A 21,285-nucleotide genomic window follows, 5' to 3' on the forward strand; every position below is an offset into this window, starting at 1 on the left:
GAACCGTTTCAGCCAAAACATGATGAAAGTCGTTTTTGAGCCTTAACCTAACCAGACCTTAAGCACTGAACCAAGAGAAACAAAGAGTTCTTTCAAGGATTAATCCAAGGACACGGACTCGATTTCTAGCCGTTTTTGTGGTGACGGAACAATTTACGGCAAAACACAATCTTCCCCTGACCCTAACAATGTGTTTTTTGTGCCTAAACCCAACCAGACCATTGAAAATTCAACGTAAAGAAACATAGAGTTGCTTTAACATATCCCTGGTTTGCAGAAGTGTACACTGCAATTATTCCGCCAATTGGTTTAAAGCTGCTCTCACTCCCAAATTGACTGACGGGTCTAACAAGTGCTAGGACAACACTCACATGTAAACAAAGAACTATGTTTTCTAATGACATAAAGGTTTACATTACTCATGTTTGTTAACAAATGTATGGTTAAATATGACCAGTAAGGTTGTGGTAATGTTGAAGCTGAGACATAAGCTCAATCCAAATGTTCACGGTCTCGAGTCGAGGTCCGGTCTTCCAGAATCACCACCACAACGAAAAAAAGCACTTAAGATGTTAAGACATACATAGAATGCTTATTATGTCTTCCAAAGGTTTATGTAAAACTACATTATAAAACTAACTTTCATGCAGATACCGCATATACAGTAATATGAATACTATACTATACTATAATACTATATTTAATCAACTTAGAGTTACTGGTATTGGTAATGTTACGTATCCCATGACACTGGTCTCTTGTTCTCAGATGATGAATTTTGTTTGTAGCAAACCCTGACATCCATTTAAGTGCTGTTCTACCACCATGCATTACTTTCCTTGTCTTTCTCAAAGCTAAAAGCCACAACACTCTGCTGCTGAGAATGTGCCAAAAGCTTTGGTAGCTAATGACGCACAGCCGTGTGAGGTTGTCTGTCACCCCTTATCACCCCTGGTGGGAGTCGGCAAATGTTGGACAGCTAATTCAACTTGTACAGTCTCCATCACTGGCAGGCAGTGTGTGCACACAAAGCCAAGTTTAACTTTCTTGTTTTCAAAACTGGGCAGTGAATTGTTCAAACAAATGCAAGTGCTCTCCTTAAGAGCAGCTTCAGTTGCCCCTCAGCTACATTTTGTTATTGCTTGGTTTTCGGGTGATGTGAGGAGTACAGTAATAACATTAATTTTGATTACTTGTTCATTTGTACTGGTGTTATCTTGATGGTGCGTTTTTTAAAGGCTTTGTTTTGACTATGTTAAGATCCACAAGTCTCGCATGGGGTGAAAAAAAGCCTTTTCCACTTTGGCTCAGATTGTACCTGGTGGAGTTAATAGTACATACTGAAAAAGTCACTAGAGTATAATAAACACCATACTGTACATTTCCCAGCAGTATGAAGATGCAAACATCCTATGTGTGATACGCTCAATTTAAAATGAAAAGCAATGTACCTGCTTCGACAGCCTTTACAGTGATATTGTGCCAGCCAGCAGTCTCTCGGTCCAGAATCTTGCCCAGTGTGATGGCACCCGAATCGGGATCGATATGGAAGATCATCTCCTGGTCTGTGGTCCGATCGATTGAAAACCTGAAACAACGGATTAAAAAGGAGATATAAATGTTGAGAAAAAGAAGCAGCAAGCAAGAGGAAGGAAGAAAGTCAATAATTACACAGAAATGTACATTTTGAAGTAATTTAATTAAGGTCTTTGTATTTTTTTTCTTAGAACTTAACAAGGACGTGGAGAGTTGGCTTTGGGCTCCAATAAATAATACCAATTTATGCAGAAGGGACAAGAGTTAAAGCAATTATATTTGAAAGGTATTTACAGTACTGGAGGCTTGTCACAGGGTCCTGTGACCCTAATAGCACTGTGTCCCTGCAACTGCACGCGGCCATATAGTCAGCTTTTCTCTGCCTATTCAGAGTAAGAAAATAAACATTAAATTTTCATTGTGCACTCTAGAAAAACCACAAATGCATCTCTCCTTCTTCGGGGTACTTGGTGCTCTGAGAAGATTGGTGAGTCAACAAAAACTTGCTGAAAGGTTTCTTTGTTCTTAGTTCCTCACACACACACACACACACACACACACACACACACACACACACACACACACACACACACACACACACGCATGCATGCATACACTTTCTCAAGCCCACATAAACCATGATACAGTACCATGGGCATTACAAGCTCTTAAGGCCTCTCTGACAAACATCAACCAGCAGGTCTCATGAGAATGATCGTCACATGTTGTGGATATAAAACGTAATGTCAAGAGACCCATATGTTAAACTGATGTGGTATAGAGAACAGAATAAAGTCAGCTTCTGATCGCAGGTCGATTTATTAAATAGTGTGGGGGTAGAACTGTGTTTGCATTAAATTCAGTTAAAGGGTAACATGTGTGAAGTGTGTTACCAGGTCACTGGGGGTACTACCGCATATGTTAAAAAAGCTATATAAAGCCTTTTGTGGCTCCAGAGGAAGCTGCATGCAATCAGATAAATTGCCTCCAGTGATGTCACTGAGAGGCTACATTGCACTGTGGGTAATGTAGGCACTAGGCTTTTAACACGGTTGGACTCATTAAGGACAGTTTAAAAAACAAATGAACAAAATAGGTACAGCCTTTTCTATCCAGCACATTCTTCTTCCTTTTCACAGCCTGGCACCTACATTACCCACAATGCAACTTAGCACAACTGGAGTCAATTAATTAGATAACATCCAGCATCCTCTGGAGCCACAAAAGGCTTTATTCTGCTTTATTTACATATACCTGTTAACACACTTTAATGAGTAAAATTGGTGGAGTTAGCCTTTAAACTCGCCGGACATCAATAAATTAAACCGATTCTGACTTGAGCAGGATCAACAATTCCTCTATTCTTTTTTTCAGTCGTGGTGTAACTAGATTTGGATAGAATGAGATTTTCCCTGTTGGAAATCAACTCTTGCATCTGAAACGACACCATGGCAGCCAACCGATCAGTGTTTAAGATACTGAACTGGCGTTGCGCCCTTCCACACAATCACACAGCCTACTGTACATGTGTATGCATTCACGTATCCGTCAGTGTAGTACTCTGTTACATCTCACATCAACATGCATCGTGTAGGATGGTGATCAGATCCGGCTGGGTTACATTAACACCTGCCATTGACATTTGTCTCCAGCGTAAACATGAAAAATATACTTCTCTCTCTGCTCTACCGAATCTCAAACTGTGCTGCACAATGCCTCATTGTATTTCTTTCTTTTTTTTTTTCATAATTGGATTCAGATGACAGATATGACAGCACGACAGACAAAACAAATAGATAAATAAATAAAACCTCTTGTTTTTGTACACATTTGCTTCCCCACATGATTACTATTCAAAAGGAGACAAAAACTGAACCTTTGGTTTCCAGTGCATGTCAGTTTTCGCGGGATGCAAGTAAGGGGGCATCAGCACCATGTTTTTAGACTCAAAAAAATTCCCTGTCCTCATAAACACTGATTCACGCTCCATCAGAGTAAAAAAAAACAACCTTTTTTTTCTAACACAATCTGTCTGCATCACAAAACACAAACTTGGCTGCTGCACACACAGTTTTTGGAATGCCTATCATGTTGGCAAAACAGCATCCATGCCCTTTAAACTAGACTATAATTGTTTAAGCTCATTTGTTTTGTATCTTAGAGCATCTTTTGACAAGCTGTCTTCCATTTGTTTGATCACCTGCTTGAATCCTCGTGTGTTGGACATTCTTTGTTAACATGAGGCATGGCACCCTTTGCAGTTTGTTTTTACTGCTCCGTAATATTCACTCATCAATAAATCATCTTGCTGATCAAAACCACAGCGGATGCATACTTTGCTCTAATACAACACCACTCAGGGTGCTTGATTATCCAGAGTTCAGTGTGTGTTGCCCAGTGCCAGAGGCCATCGGCTCGCTAACTCTGCCCAGTAGGTGGCTCCATGCCAACCTCTCTCCCTCCCTTTCACTTACGCATTCACTTACTCAAAACACGTGCACACACACGACCACACACACTCGTTTATGCTTGCACACGTATCACACACTTTCAGCTCCAGGCTGCCAAGACACTGGTGAACGACAGCGCTGCCATTGTGTTGCACTTTATTACACCTGGAACTCTGAGCCTCATGCATTTTTAATCGAGGTAATTTGCACAGGCGCTGCGTGGGTCGGTGTGTACTCTGTCAGTGAGACTGTCTTAGCCCTTATCTACATTCTCCTCTAACACTGCGATTGCTCTTCTGAGGACACATAAACTTGAGACCTTGGTACAGAAGATTACCAGATGATATTGTTTTTATCACACACAGTGATCGGAGGGAAAAGAAGAGGTGTTCAGCACAGCGTCATCCATTGTGCAAGCCACACTGTTCACCGTTTGCTCTGGCTTTCACTCCATCTTCGAGAGGAATTGTTTTTAAAAAAGATTATGCTCTTAAGCTACCTATGTATCTACTTGTGGCAAGTGAGTTATAGTACCTCAAAGTTACATTTTTCATGGGAGAAATTCTGTCCTCACAAAAATGTATACAGCTGTAAAGTCTTGTGGAATGGCTGCCCGTGTTGCAGTGCTGCAGTGTCCCGTCCGAGCCACATAAAAACGACGCACTCAGTCATGCAAAACTTTGCTTTAAAATCCTGTTATTCATACTTAGCAGTAACCTTTCCACAGCGATGTTTTATTGCCAATGTTTTGGTTGATATAGTTTTTATCAGGCTGTTGCAAAAAGCAGTTGTGTTCATCCAGTATCTAAGTACTACTTTAATCGTATCTCTACGTTTTCATGCATTTTTTATATGCCACACTTTTACACAGCCAAAAGATTTTCATTTATACCAACTTCGATATTATTACCAAATCAAATCACTCATGTGCACCAGTACAGTTGGGTCAGAAACAATTCTCTCCTTTAAAGCTGCAGTCCACTCTGTCCATTACGTTTTAAGTACTAGTAGTTGCTGACCATGATTGTGTTTGTCCTGTGTTATGCATATGGACCGTTTACAACAGTCAAGGTTCGCAATTATATAAAACATAAGGGACCAAATTAATGCGATTAAAAGTAAACTATAACCTTTGTTTTCCCCCTGACACAACAAGTAGCCTCTGTTTGCCATATGCTGCACCAATTTTAACCATTTTCTTTCCAGCAAAACTGGCATTAGGTTCATTGCTGTACCTGACAGGTTTTCTCTTCTCATCTGGATCCCTGGCAGTGACAATTCCAATCAGCGCTCCTACTTTGGCGTCCTCTTGCACTTCCATAACAGCGCCCTCTGGTGGTTGAAAGATGGGTGGCTCGTCTATGTCCGACACGCTGACCCGGACGATGGTCTGGTCTCGGAAGGAACCCAAGTCCACGAAGCGAGGGTCCACATGTTTATTCACTGCCTCTACCACGACGTTATGTGTGCGCTTGCTCTCGAAGTCCAGCGTCTGAAAGAAAAACAATATTCTGTTAATTTCACAGCAATCTATTAAAAGTGACACCAGACTCAGTACGGATACCGACACTCAGATATCAGTGTACACATATCCCGTCTCGGTCGAGCTGATGGTTTCTTTCTAGTTATTGTTGTGTCTGCAGCACCAGGTCATCACTAGTGGTAGCTAGAATAATGAAAACAGTCCACTGAACCAACATACAGCTGCTGGCTTATTATTCACATGTTCATTTTGCCATTCGGCCCCATTCACAAGAGCGATATGTCATTTAAGAGTGAATGAATGAATGAAAAGATACTGCTACTAAAATTCTGCATATGGTTTTCAGATTTTGACACAGAGTACAATTTAAGTTGAAAACAGTTCAGCTTTTGAAGAGAAGCGGCACTGACAGCCAAACCCCAGTGAGCGACTAATGATCATCAATCATCAAAGACTAGTCATCTTTCTTTCGCCATGTCTTTAGCACACCTTACTGTAGGCTTCTCTGTCTGAACATGCCCTATTAGGCCTACTAACTGGAAAGACTTGGATGCGAGGTGCAAACAGTATTAACTTTACCAAAAGCTGCAAGTTGAATGCTCACCAGCAAAGGCCCAGTCACTCGTTGATTTCTAGCCAAATGAATCCAAATCACTTTTCGCTGGATTTTGTCAGAGATGGTAAGAACAGCTTTGTGTGACAAGGCAGCTTGAAATTAAAAAATTAAAAGTCCAGTGTGCAGGATTTAGTGTCATCTTGCCGTGAGGTTGCAGAAAACCAACTAAGTAACACTTCTCTCAGCCTCACCTTCCGAATGTGTGGGAGAACCTATGGCCACTGAAAATGTGAATAACCCACATAATGCAAAAAACACAAAAACATGAAAGGCCCTCTGCAGAGCCAGTGTTTGGTTTGGCCTGTAGCAAATGGTGGGGAATCATGGCGACTCCATGGCACAGGACCTGCTACCTCTGTAGCTATAAAAGGCTAATAAACAACACAAATATGCCAAATCCTCCCCTGCCAATATGTCCTATTGAAACTATTGACACTGGCAGTGATGCAAAAATATACACAAACATATGCAAATTTTCATCAAGGTCGTATTATCACATTTAGATAATAACCAGACCAAGCAGGACTGACAGAACAACTGTTCCAGCTTGCAGGGCTCTGACTGGGCCTCTGGGGATACACTGCAGCACTGACCAGCTCTCTAACTGGTAGTGAGAGGTTGAATTCACCAGGTTCATCTCAGCTGCCTGTTCCAGGGCTCCATGCCAGTCCATTAATATGTATTAATATGGTCAAAGACCAAAGTTAGAAACAAACTATCTGAATGTGGCAGCGGTAGACCAGAACTCCCACGTTCTGGGAGGTAAAATTACTGTTTTCATCAAAGTAGTCTGGTGGATTTGAAAAGATGGATATTACAGCTTCAGTTCCCCGCCGGTAATCATTTATAGCAGTCTGTCTGGGCAGAAAGTACCAAGGTTACTCATTCCAAATAACTTTTGTCCCATTGTCTTTATAATATTGTATCATTTGCCATAAAATACAGGGTGCAACTAAACTACAGGTTAAAATGCTCCCAGTGTGTACAGGGCCTTAAGTTAACACAACACAGCCATTCTTATTTGCATGCGATTATACACTAATGTAAACATAATTATGAAGTTCTATTTCTGCCTATAGATGTCCCTAAATCCCACACACTTGATCACTCTAAGTAGACAAACAACAAAGTCTTACATTCAATATCAGCACAGCTGGTAATGGTAGCTAATCTGATTCAAAGTCACACTTTTCCAGCACCGAGCATCATCTCTTGACTCTCGTATGAGGATGTATACAAAATTGTGTTGCACAAGTAGAAAATAACACTCAAATTTAACATATTTGTATACATTTTTGCCTCTATAATGGTACAAATATATATAGTGGCTTTACAGACCAGAACAGCAGCATAGTCCTCCTTTAAGTTAACCATACCTTCTTGATGGCGACAACAGCTTCCTGCGTCTTGTCATCGGTGGTGACCTTGAAGAGCTCGCCTCCCTCTTTGATCAGATAGCTCATGTCTGTGTTCTCCCCCATGTCTGCATCTGTGGCAATGACGCGTCCAACCGGTGTCCCCACAGCCGCCCCTTCTGACACCGAAAACTGGTACATCTCTGGTATATGGAGAAAGTGGTTGGAGGATAGGGAAGGAAAAAACAAGGAGAGTCAGGTTCAGAGAAGCAGCAGAGGGATGAAGTATGGGAAATAGCACAAAACAACACGGAGAACAAGAGGGAAGACCCCAGCGGAGGAAGGATGAGGAGAGATAGATGGTAGGCCGTAGGTGGAAAAAGAAGGTATAAGAGCAGGATATTGGTAGAAGAGATGGATAGGGAGCAGAAATAGAAAAGTGGGAGGAGGGGGGATGAGAGAGTAACAAAGATAAAGAGGGTAAAAAGGGGAAGAGACGGGTAATGGAAAAATGAAGTAGGGATGGGATTAAAATGAAAGAACAGCAAGAAATAGACTTCAGGCGGTTGTTGTCAGTGTGATCGCTGCATTCACAGAAAATGGAATACACAAAATAATCTTTGACCGTCCACAACCAAATCCATAGCACAACTTTAATAGCTTTTTCACCTATTTACTATCATAATTAGAAAATGTTTCATTAAAACAATATAGATGAGAACAACATGCAATTTTAACTATATTAATTAAAAAAAAAATTAAGCATGTCACGAAAAACACTTGCTGGTGTCCATGATCAAGTGTGTGATTACTTATGCCAACACATGTTCTCAATCTTAAATCTAATGTCATACTTCAAATGAAGGAGCAGACTAAAGAAAATGTATGAGATCTGCCAGACTTCATTATGAAAAAGATAAAAAAGATAAAAGGAGATGAAACTTTATTGTTCCCAAGAGGCAAATCATGTGCAAACATCAAAGTCCTCACATTATACACTACGCCATCTTCCTTTGCGTCTTATTTATGAGGCTGCTTTCCAAAGTCTATCTATTCCCCATACCATAGAGTGGAGACACTACAATCTTGCAGCGGGGTTTATCCCTCTGACTGGGTAAATATGATTTACTGAGATGAAAAAAGGATTTATACAGAAATAAGAAAAGGTGTGTGGAGACATATCAAATACAATCAACCAGCCTGTCAGATGGTGTTCCTCTAGCTGTTACAAAAGTAATAGTGTTATGGTTTATCTCCAAAAAGGAGGACAACATAAAAAGTTGAGACGAAAGAAAGAAGACATGGAAGTACTGTTGTATTCATAGAGCTAATTATTATTCAGCAAGGAGTTACATGCGAGCATATTAAAGGGACAGTTCACCCCAAAATTGAAAATACATATTTTTCCTCTTATCCATCCAGATTGTTTTGGTGTGAGTTGCCGACTTTAGGAGATATCAGCCGTCAAGTTGTCTGCCTTCTCTCAATCATAACGGAACGAGATGACAATCGGCTTTCTGTGCTCTAAGCGCCACAAAATACATTTGACAAACTCGACAGCAATGTGTCTTTGCTCTTTACTCAAGATAAAATACACATACCTTGTTCTGAGCAGTTTCATGGAGGATCTTTAACTTTTCTTACAACCAAAACACACCCGGCAACTACATCACTGCGCAAAAGGAAGCGTGCTTCACCACGCCGCTAGCTAACTTTACAGCTCAGTTAAGGAGGACGACATTAAAGAATCTCTTCCATGAGCAGATGTACTCTCCGTTCTGCACAGTGATAGAGTTGGTGGGTGTATTCCTAAGAAGAGACATTACTGCTGAGTTTTTTAAATGACTTTTTCAGCACTTTAAGCACCACAAGCTGAGCACCATCCAGGTCCATCATATCCAAGAGAAGGCACACATCTTTATGTCTACATCTCCAAAACTCTGCAGCCCATTAAACATTCTAGATGGATACATAGCACTACAGGTAAGAGAAAACGTGTTTTTTTGTTTTTTTGTTTTTTTTTGGTGTGAACTGTCCCTTTAATGTGTCGTAGGTTTCATTAGGTGCTGGTGAAATAAACTTAAAAAGGTGTGAAACTATCACTTTTTATTGGCTGATATGTCCTAAAATAAACCAGCTTCTTTAGTTTGCTTGATATAAAGCTACTGTATCTTTCAATTGTTTGTGTGGCGAGGTGAGACAGATTGCATTCTTAGCTGAACGTTTCAACTCTAACTGTTGTGCACTGAAAACCATTTATCCCAAAAACCATCTCACCATCATAAATCCATAGCATTATAATGAGGGAACAATCAGCCGTATTGATGCAGTCCTCTCTTGAGCCTCGCTTAAAAGGAATGATCAAACGTGCAGTGGAACGCATCAATTCTCCATATTTGATAGACTGCTTTGTTATGGGCTGAAGGCTTGATAGGCCAATAAATTGAAGTTAGATGATTTTACTCGGACTACATGCAGGCCATTCAGTATGGCAGCTGATGCTGCCATCGCTTATTGGTGTCGGCGGCCTGCATGTCGCAAACTATATACAGTATCTGTGTCTTTTATCATCTTCTCTGTGTCTCTGCTTTCCTTTTTTCCTCATTATTTTTCCTCCCTCTCTCAGTTCTCACCTCATTCGTCTCCACTCTCACTCCATTCTCTCCCTCATTTCCTCCCTCTCTTCTTGTGTCTCGCCATCTCTCTCTCTCTGCCCAAAGTAAGATAATGTGCATGAGACACTCACTCTGTGGGAAGCGCGGTGGGTTGTCATTAACGTCTGTGATCACTATGGTCACCGTGGTGGAGCCGGACAGACCACCCATTTGTCCTGCCATGTCTGTTGCCTTGACGACCAACTCATAACGATCCTGTGTCTCGCGGTCCAAATCTGCCACTGCTGTCATGATGATCCCTAATGAATGAGGGACAGAGGAGAGATTGGAGGAGAAAGACAGAGGGATGAGGATGGAGAGAGAGAGAGTAGGAGTAGTAAGGGAGGCCAATGGAAAGGTTACGTTAGTGGCTAGCACTTATGCAATAACCAACTATATTTCCCCTCTCGGTTTGAATATCAACTTCTACTAAGCACTGGATCATAGAGACACAAGTGCAGCGCGGTACATTTCACCTCCTAAGACTGGCTGGATGGATGAGATTGTGTCATATTTGTGCCTCTCCGCGTACACCATTTTATGGCTCAGCTGTATTAAAATGAATAATATATAGGGGCAGAATGAAGGCATGCCTCAGCCACCCTGAACAGCCTTACAACTCTTCCATGGTGGGTAGGACTGCAATCAAACCCGAGAAGTGGATTTCCAAAGAGCAAGCGAGGGACATAGAGAAAGTAATATAGTGCAGAGAGTGAGTTGGAAGGCAAGCAGAAAGCTTCGATGGCTCCTCCAGAGTGAACTTTCTGTTGCACTTGAACAGAGTCAGTGGTCAGTTGAAAAACAAGCCTTTTACTGAGCAAAGCCATGGTAGTGTTCCAATGTATTCTAAAATGTACAACTGCAACCCCCTAATTTCAATTTAAGATCAGCAGAGCAACAAATAACTAACACTTCAGTTTGGATTCACATCTGGTCAGCTTATGAGTGAATGCAAACAGCCTGTCCAACGCTAGCAAAAGGTTATGTTAGATGTGATGTGACCATAATGCCATGTCGGTGCTGGGCTACAAGTACATGACGTTCTTTTTGTGATGTTTACATGAAAACTATATTTGGTAGCTCTCTCTTTTTATTCTGTATCTGTCTCTTATGCCAAAGATTATTGTCATTAGCTGGCCAGTTCTTTAAATGATTGATTGATTAACCGTTTAGTCTATAACATGTCATTTTTTAATTTTTTTTAAATGCTCCTAAGTGATGTCTTCAGATTGCTTCTTTTGTCCAGGCAACAGTCCAAAACCCAAAGACTCTTCATTTACTGTCAAAAATGACAAAGGAAAGCAGAAAATCCTCACATTTAAAGGGTGACTCCAGCAATTTTCCACATTAAAGTGTGTTAAGAGGTCTTCGGGAGTGCTACTGTATACAGAAAAAAGTAGTGCATAGCTTGTTTGTCGCTCCAGAGGAAGTCAAATTGATAAATTACCTCTAATGACATCACTCAGTGGCAAAGTTGGATTCTGGGTAGTGTAGGCGTTGGGTTTTGAAAATCAATTCAATATTTGGACTCATTATGGACAGTTTAAAACAAATGATCAAAATTGTTACAGAAGAGTCGCAGTTAGCAACTTTTTTTATTTCACCCATTCTTCTTCCTACAAAACCTGGCGCCTACATTACCCACAATTCAAGTTAGCAACTGAGTGACAGTGGTTATTTATCAGGTCACATGAAGCTTCATCTGGAGCCACAAAAGGCTTTACGCTACTTTTTTCACATATGCAGTAGTACTCCCTAAGACCTGAAAACACACTTTAATGTGGAAAATTGTTCTTTTTTAATTACCCTTTCTGACACTTTGCTTGTAAAATGACTGAAATGATTAATGGATTGTCAAAACAGTTGGCAATTAATTTTCCTTTGATAGACTAATTGATTAATTAACTATTTATAGCAGCCCCACCTACACTCTTACAAACTAGCACTTGGCCCTTAGTAGGTACATCTCTTCCGTGGTAGCCAAGCAGCAGCAGCAGCATCAGTAGTTGGCTGGTTTGCTGTGCAGTAGTAATATAATTCCACTTTACCCCTTTGGGATTTTCCCACATCAGAATCTATTGATGCATTTCCTGAGCTTGGTGTGCTGTCTCACTCCCAAAGGTTTGCATTGTGTTGGGTACACAACTCACTGATTCCAGTCACATTTAGCCCTGGGCCATGTTCTATAAGTAGCCAAAATGCAGTACATGCAGCAGTGGAGTTAAGGAGGGAGGCAGATGACATGCTCCTCTTTCATCCACCAAAGGCCAGAAGGAATGCATCTAAATCAGGGCTGTCAAAAGTAAAGCCCCAGTCCCAAACTAGTACACATCGCTCCAACACCATGGCAGAGACTGTATGCAAATGACCGGTCTGTATTCATGAATGCAGTCAGTCTATGTGGTCTATATTCCAATGCACATCACGTAGCCTTAACATTAACCAATTTAACCGAGTAATAGGGCGGTGTACAGCAACTGTGAAATAGTACCTCGGCATGGTAATGTATTACATTAATGTAAAATAAATGATGCTGTTCCAATCATTTTTTCTACCCACATCAATTGCATTTCTGTTTTCATCTCACATGGCAACGGAAATCTAATTCCCCTGTGTACCTGAGACACTAGCTGTCCTTCCACGTGGGCCTTCATGGCTACCATGATAATTGAAAAGAAGAAGCTTTGCCAGGCTAAGGTGTCACTTTGCCTTTCGTGCCCGTCAGAGTGTCATTTCCTCTGCTGCCGTGTGATCAACGGCAGCACGAGATGATCTGTACATACTGCTGCGCTGCCCTTTCTAACGAGAGGTGCCACTGCACTTTTACAGCGTAACAAGCCCTGTGGACAAATTTACAGGCAGCGCATAGATCAGCCAGCCTTGGCGTGGACAGAGCCGGGAAAAGTAACACATCTCCTCGTCTACACTTTTAATAATTGCATCCATGTACAGAACAGGTGTTTTTTTTTTTTTTGTACTTCTTGCCTTGATGTATAGAAGCTAACATTGTTACAGAAGAAGAAGCTCACAGCACGTTTCGAGGTTGTGCATGCAAAAAGGAACACACCAGCACATAAGGCATTCAAGGCCCTAAGGCAGAGTCAGTGGTACCCTAAGCCGCTGTACACTGCACTGCATATTGTATGTAATGGATATTATTATCAATACTGCTTATTATTTTGTAATACATGACTTCACTCATATGTATTACAATCTGTGAGTGACATCTCTTCATAAATAAATTAATCATGAATTATAATTTTTTCATACAATGATCTACTTTCAAATAAAATGGAAATGTCCTCATATAAAGTTCAGCCTTTGTTAAATCAAACCTTTGACTCAGACATTCAACAACACCTTCAGACAGTTCCAGCATGACCAAGCGGCAGAGAAAACACAGCGACTTGCAGTTCAGTTTGTTGTCAGAGTGAGTGAGAGTGATATTAATGAGGCAGATTTTGCAGCTGTTCTATCTCCTCTCTATTTTGACCTTCTTGACTTGCACCTATTAGGCTGGCCCGCCTGCCTACAAAACGAGGGGAAAGGGGGTGGTTGGAATCGGGGCCGCGAGACAGAAGCTGGAATGAACCATCCGGTCTCCCGGCTAGTCCCAACAAGGCAGAGCCATTTATCATCCCTGCTCCCTGGCTGACCAAATCAAAGTGGTGGAGACCAAAAAAGGAATCATTAAAACTTTAGTGCTTTTCCCTGGAGGGGCATTCGAAGGCAACACCAGTGCTAAGCTGCTCCTGAAAGACTGTGGGTCAGACAATATCACTCCTATAAGCCCGAGACCAGTTGGGGAAGAGGGAATTTTCCATTACAGGCCTACAGCAAGGGGAGATTCAGGTAAATGTGGTTCTGGTGGAAATATCCCAGTATTTTGATGTAATGCTAGTTGATTACTTAGACAAACTTGCTATTCTTGGTTTGTTTATTTAATTTATGCCATATCGCATTTTGAGTTTGGTAGTTATTGGTTAAATCTTCATGGGAAGTGTGTGTTTTTGGCCAGTTGATTCCATGTTTTCAGCTCCAAATTTTTGATTGATCTGGAAATCATGGTCTCTGAGCTTTAACGCTGTTGTAAGTGATATATTTGTATTAAAATACATTTTAAATAGCTTTATATTCCAACAGAAATCCCTGTAATAGAGTTTTTGGTCAGTGACCCATGTGTCTGCCTCCCCTGCTCATGCAGTAACAGAGAAAATACATTTTCTATCCCTTCGCACTTCCAATCCAATCAGGACAGAGAACTCCAGAAAGTCCTGTGTGCTTGTTAAGGCAGAGAGGGAAGGATCCTCCTGTTTGCTGCTATGTCTGGTGCTTACTGCCTGCGTGTTCACATGGTAAGGAAGGAGAGAAAGTTAGCTCAGCTAGCTTTAAGGTATTGTTGGAAAAGAGAAGGAGCACAAGAAAATCTTATCGGAAGAAAAAAATAGTGGGTGTATTGAGTTCTGAATGTGTGCTCTTTATCATTCTTACCTGTGTGTCTGTCAACAGTGAAGAACTTTTCTCCATCCAGTACACTGTACACCACTCTAGCACTGCTGCCGTATGTAGGGTCATCAGCGTCCGACGCAGTAACCTTCATTACAGACGTTCCTATTGAAAAGAGACAAACATGTCGTCAATAAAGAGGATAAACACTTCAGATTCAAAAGGCCACTGGGAAAACTTGAGACATAGCTGCCATTTCGTTACGTTATTGTACTGTACTGTAAATGGCGCAGCAGAGGAGTGTGCATGAGTGTGTGTGTGTTTACACATGCTTGTCTGTGATTATACTTGGGAGACAGAGGTTAATGCATTTGGGTATGACTGCACCAGGTAGCTATTTCATCTTTATGCACATAATATTCCAAACAAATTTTTTGATGTTTCAAATTACCTCCTCACTACACCAGCGCTCAGAGTTGTTTTGCCTCGTTGGCACAGTAGTTGCGCACAGAGATGAAAGGAAACATGGAGTCATAAAGTCAACATTATAGCTTCAAAGACTGTTAGAAGCTCTAGAAATCTACAACAAACAATTACTGGTGATTACTGGCACTTAGGCAGAGAATACAGACATTTCCACTTGAAGACTTCAAAATTTGTATTTGTGGAGCAAGTCAAGTCATTATTTCCCACTCAGTGTTGTATATTTGTCAACACTGGCATACACAAGCCTCTGGCAGCAAATGCGCGGGTGCATCTCGACATTTAGTCACGCATTTTAGTTAAAGCTCAGCCTAAAGCCTGTGAAACTTTAAGGTTCTTCATTTTTAGGTTAAGCAACAACCATATACTTGCCTCTCAGCGTGTAAGCACATTTTTATAAATAACTCCACTTACAGGAAAAGGAATATAAAAAAGGGAGACGTTCCTGGGTGCCATAGGTCCTCAAGGACAAGGAGTCAGTCTTTGTCTCCAGCCCTCTGGCCGATGCTATGGGTAATTACTGACAGCTGGTGTTGTCCACCAAAGGTCATTGCTGTAGCCTTCCTCAGAGCCCTGTCATGCCACTGTCCAGCCACATAATGGCCGTATGCTAATGATGCTAATTAGCGGGAAGTGTCAGAGCACTGTTTGTTTCCTGTCATCCCACAGAGCTCTTAAGGGGGAAAGAGGGAGGGAGAAGCTAGTGGATTATCATTAAAGCCACCCAGCCATTAAATCCGACAGTTCAGATCACTTTCCTGTCGCTGTCACCTATAGCACTCTTTTGTTCCCCCCGTATGCAGATAGGAGCTGGCCATTTGCATGCTACCATACACTGTAGCTAGCATACGATGCAGCACTCCTGCACCTGGTCTATGATACAAGTGAAACAAATGAGGCTGTGCTATGTCACAGCTATTTTAAACTTTGTGGCAACGTGACAAATTAGCTCAAAGGTAAAAACAACTGGTGTGAGAAAGGAGTGATGGCACCCGCAGATGGATCGACCGATGAACGAATCAGTGTTTCTCCAGTATACTCAGCACCCAAGAAATCATGAATTCTGGTGGCGTCAACAACCTGGTTTATCAGTTAAATCCGGATATTTTTCAGCTCCCAGTGGATTCAAAGCGGTGCATATTAACTAGGATGGAATGAGCTTTTAAATCATGTTCTGAGTCGTATCAGTCATTACCTCATCCAAATATGCAAAAGTACACATCGGCGTGATCCTTAGAAGATCAAGATCTGCTGCATCTCAGCTGGGGGATGAGTGAGATATCATTTCTATCATATTGAAGACATAAGGTGATACAGTGGTCAGGCATTTTCATTACTGGCAACAGGCAGGGGTCTGTTAATTCTGCCTACCTCGTTGGCCCTACTGCTGTGGGTCGAACAAAGCCATTTTCATCCATGGGATTACTCCCTTATCTTAATTTTCCCCAGGTAACAATCAGTTTGAAGCTCAGCTGTTTCTGGGTACTGGCTGGCAGCAACGTCAGACGGCTTGGAAGAACTATATAAATGCAAATGCTTCTTTATTGTGTTTATATTAAAAAGAGAAGTGAAGCAGTGAGTTTGGCACTTGGGTTCTTATTAAAGCCGTAGCTTGCATCAGTGTTTTCAGTGGGAGAAGTCATTACTTACAGTATCTGTTGGCATGGGCGTCTCGCTTAAGCAGATTCTACTTTTGATGGACTTGTGGGGATTCAATAAAAATTATTGACTTTCTTAAATTCAAATGTAATGCATATTGCAGTACTAGGAGAAGTATGTCTAATGGAGAGAAGCAGCAGATATTCATTAGCTAAAGAGTTGTTTTTCTAGCACCAACTAAAACTTCAATCACAAATTGCTCTCAGATGAGACAGCATGCGCTGTGGCAATAATAATTTTAATTACCAAAATATACAGGTTTGTCTCTCTTTATCCCCCCTCATGGGCACATTTGTTTGGGCTGAGTTTGTTTGGTTTGGTTATACAACAGAACTTTCCACATCGTTTTCTTCACATAGCCGTGCAATAAAACCACTGATGAAATTGAATGAAACAGTCAATTATACCTTGTCTTATTGCTACAGATTTCAACCCCTGCCAAGGAGGTTATTTTTGTTTATTGGTTGGTTTTATTACACAATTACACAAAAACTACAGACCAGATTTCCACAAAACTTAGGTGGAGGATGGGTTTTGGCCCAAAACAGACCCCGTGGTGCAAATCTAGATAAAGGGACGGATCCATTTTTTTTTTCTCACTTTCTTTAAAATTGTGGGATTGGGTATTTTTCCACATTTTTGTTATTTCTCAGGAAATTATGTGTGGATCTGGATGAAAAAGGGCTTAGTGTTAGGGATGTATGTGCTCTACTGAGCGCCATTCTAATTTTTTACCTTAACAAAAAAAAATATATATTATTTTGTAAACCCCCAGTGTTTTTGTGTTTTTTTACTTGCTGCATTAGTGTAGAAATGTGTGTATTAAGTACACCCTGACATCACTGTGGGATGTTCTTCCAGGTGCAACAGGCTGAATCCGAATGTCTGGATTCAACAGCTCCTGCTGACTTGTGAGCTTTGCGGACACGTTTCCAGGAAGTCTGCAAGTGCTGAGGGCTGTCCAAACCCACAATTCACTCAGTCAGCCTACAAAGGGCCTCAAGCTGACTGTCTGCAGACTTCTAAAGAGTTCGCTTGCGGTGCAGACTCCACTAGACTTATTTAACCACAATTCACTGCAATATGGATGTGACATTACAGTGTTTCCAAAAGAACTTAACATGAATAAAATAATTACTTTTTCAAAATATTACTTGAATCATGAAGGCAAGAAATCATATTCAACCACATCAGGAAAAATACATAATAGGCCTCAGTCTGCAAGTCTAGAGTGTAGACATTTGGATTCAGCCATGAAGATGACACCCAATCAGCGGATTTCAAATGTGCAACTGTCAACCAGAAGAGGTCAATAAAACAATCATTTTAAGCTAGGTTAAGTTAATCTTTATATGCATGTATGCTCCATAATTGTGTCAGAAGTCTGAGTCAACTTGTGACACAAATATTTAATCATGCCTCCAGCAACTCTATGTACATTGTTGATGGCACCATCAAAACAATATTAAGACAAATAGAGAGGAGTCTGCATTGTGTTACACTGTCCCAAATGTTAGACAACTGATTTTTTGTATAAAAATGAGATCACTTTTTCAAATTATGGAAAAACAAATTACAATTCCACTTGTTTCCCTAAAGCATTCATTAGAGCACCACTGTTTTGCAGTGTTTCTCCCAGTGACTTGTCTCAGCATGGAGGACTAGACTGAGTTACAACATCTCATTGCCATGCAACTATAATGAGGATATGGCTTTGTTATTCATTTAATCCTCTAGCACAGCAAAGTGCCTGGGACATAATTGGGGTTGTATGGCAGCTATTTATTAAACATCCTTTAACGTATTAATATTTCTATAATTGTTTGATTACAAAATGATAACTGGTATTTAAAGCACTTAAAATTCCACCAGGTACTTGAGCTCAACAGCTAATTAAGTAAAGTAAATAACCTCCAGTTACAATTCATATTGCTAGCTTAGAAGTTATTCCTTTCTATTTATTTGTCTGTTTTATGACTGGAACATGTGATGAACAACATGAGGAAAGCAACAGTCATTCCAAAATAATAACACAGTAATACAGTCTTTAAGCAATATATAAATAACACTCAGATGAAACCTGAGCCTGGGACCATCTGTGGTGAAATGGAGTAAGAAGTAGGGTTGCTTTTTGGGTGTGGAGGATTGGGGCGAAGGGTGGGTGACGATGGCTATGTAGTTAGATTTATGCATGAGTTTGGTTTAATGGTATCAACACAGGCTGTCGGAATGGCTTCCCACACCATTTCAGCACTCTGGGAGAGATGGTTCAATTACTGTGAGGGGAGCTGGAGGAGTGCGCCACGTGTGAGACACTAGACTGACAGCTATTTAAGAGGCAGCCTCGTAAAAGAGATTTGTGCCTATCTCAGCTGGTGCCGTACTGGTGCGAGCTTCAGTGGAGGGGTCTAACGGCTGCAGCACTGAGCCTCTTTCTCGCTCCGACCCGCCTTAATCTGCAGGACTGAGTGCTTCCCGCCCGCATTATGGATCATTTAGTAAAGCCATAAAAGCTGAGGTGTTTTCACATGAAAAGTTATTTCTTCACTACTTCTACTGTGATTCATTCCTCTCTCATCCACATAAATGCCCCGGGAGTGGGAGGTGGGGAGAGAGAGAGGGAGAGAATGGAGGGTGAGAGAGAATGAAGTATATAGGGAAGCAAAATCCGCCATGTCATAAAAGCCAATGGCCTGCTTACATTGATCCTCTTGGAGATCTCTACAAGGCTTTAGGAATATTTTTCATCTCTCCTGACAGAGATTGTAAATCTTATCTTCTTTAGCCTTTGAACCTGTGTCTTTTAATAGATGATATTATTATTTGTTTTGTAGACAACATTGTGGTCAACTTTAGATCTTAACCTCTCATCATTTTTAAATAAAAACTGTCTCAATACAAACAATTTTGAACTCTGCGTGAACAAACATTAAGGTTCAGGAACCTTTCTGTGCCCTTTAGGTTCCTAGGTATGAAACTAGGTATTGTGGAATGCCATTTGCTTTGGCTTATATACGTGTTTCCTGGGAAAAACAAAACAAAAAAAAACATCCCCAATCTCCTCCGTGTACAGCCTTGTCGCTCTTTATCCTCCATCACCTGACTTCCTCCTTTGCTACCATGACTACGGCCACTAGAGGTTGTGACCTAACAATCAATGTAAATACGGGTGACAATAAGCTGCCATCACAATGATCAGCCACATGATTAAAACCACTGACACGTGAAGTGAATAACTTTGATCAACTCGTTACAATGCAACAGTCTGCTCGGAAAACCTTGGGTCCTGGCATTCATGTGGATGTTACTTTAAAAAGCACAACCCATCCAAACACAGTTGCAGACCAGTTACACCCCCTCATGGCAAAGTGCTGTCAGTGCCCTACAGGAGGACAAAGCACCCTGCCAAAACACAAAAAGTGCTCAGTAATAGTCCAAGTACAGTAATGTGACAAAGAGGTCAAGGTGTCGACCTGGCCTCCAAATTTCCCAGATTTCAATCCAATCCAGCATCTGTGGGGTGTGCCAGCACAAGTCCAATCCAGGGAGGCCCAACTGTGGATCGGACTTGGCTCTCACCCGCTGAGGCATTGGCGCAGGAACTCTGGGGGTGTCCTGTAGTGTCTGGCACCAGGGTGTTGTGGCAGGTCCTTTGAGTCATTTGGATCGTACGGTGGGGCCTCCCTGGATCAGACTTGTTCTGGCACTTCCCACAGATGCTCATTCAGATTGGGATCTGGGGAATTTGGACGCAAAATTGACGCCTTGTGCTCTTTGTCATGCTCCTGATCATTCCTAAGCAGTTTATGCACTGTGGCAGGGTATATTGTCCTGCTGGAGGGGGCACTGCCATTAGGTAGTGCTGTTGCCGTAAGGGGGTGTACTTACTTGCGGCATTGTTTAGGTTGTCGGTGTATGTCAAGTGACATCCATATGAATGCCAGGACCCAAGTTTTGAAAGCAGAATTATGACAAGCTGATCAATGCTATTCATGTCATTGTTGAAACTGATCGGTGTGTGTGCTAGTTTTTCTGAAAAACTCAGGTTTTTCTTAGAAGTTATAAAGGTGTATTTTGCTCAAAAATCTGCGAGGCCCTGGCAACAGAATCACTTTGTGAAACCGGTACATTGCTTCAATCCTATTTTAGACACAGTGTATTACTTGCACAATATCAGATCTATAATGTTCAAGCAACTGAGGACTGAGGTGTCCATGCTGCTCTGTGTTATTGCATCTCTTAAATAATGAAAAAGTGAGAACCTTAATCAATTTCACAATTGCAAATCAATCGTGCTGCTGTTGTCACACACTATCTCTCTCTGTCCATTGCCCCCCTCCTCCTCCTTAGCATACACACTGATTCATACACATGGCCACACACTCAGAGATCAGCCAAAATCAATTATGTCAAGCACTGTGGTTGAGCACATAATGGTGGATGTTACTGGTCATATACATAAAGGTAGTTGGCAGAGAATATTGATTGTAAGTTACTCCTGTCTTGTCACATTGCTCTCTCCCGTGATCCTGCTGCTCCAAATGTCTCATCTCCTGTTAGCATGACAGGCCCCGGCTGTCCTAATGGTGACTGCAGCAATTTG

The 21,285-nt window shown here is 41.4% G+C and overlaps 2 protein-coding genes across 2 annotated transcripts in view; one reads left to right on the forward strand and one right to left on the reverse strand.

The window, feature by feature from the left end:
• Positions 1-21,285, forward strand: part of LOC311254519 (uncharacterized protein) — a 134,913-nt gene that overhangs the window by 77,782 nt on the left and 35,846 nt on the right. The window lies entirely within an intron of this gene.
• The window catches only part of cdh22 (cadherin 22), a gene marked incomplete at its 5' end in the record, with an annotated part of 67,017 nt that overhangs the window by 35,863 nt on the left and 9,869 nt on the right, over positions 1-21,285 (reverse strand). Inside the window, 5 exons of the mRNA XM_084348834.1 lie at positions 1,452-1,588; positions 5,222-5,478; positions 7,462-7,643; positions 10,187-10,354; positions 14,586-14,705. Coding sequence (XP_084204960.1) covers positions 1,452-1,588; positions 5,222-5,478; positions 7,462-7,643; positions 10,187-10,354; positions 14,586-14,705 — 864 coding nt within the window. The remainder of the gene's footprint in view (positions 1-1,451; positions 1,589-5,221; positions 5,479-7,461; positions 7,644-10,186; positions 10,355-14,585; positions 14,706-21,285) is intronic.

The sequence above is a fragment of the Pagrus pagrus genome (assembly GCF_965226575.1).
Source record: "Pagrus pagrus genome assembly, chromosome: 3".
NCBI lineage: Eukaryota > Metazoa > Chordata > Actinopteri > Spariformes > Sparidae > Pagrus > Pagrus pagrus.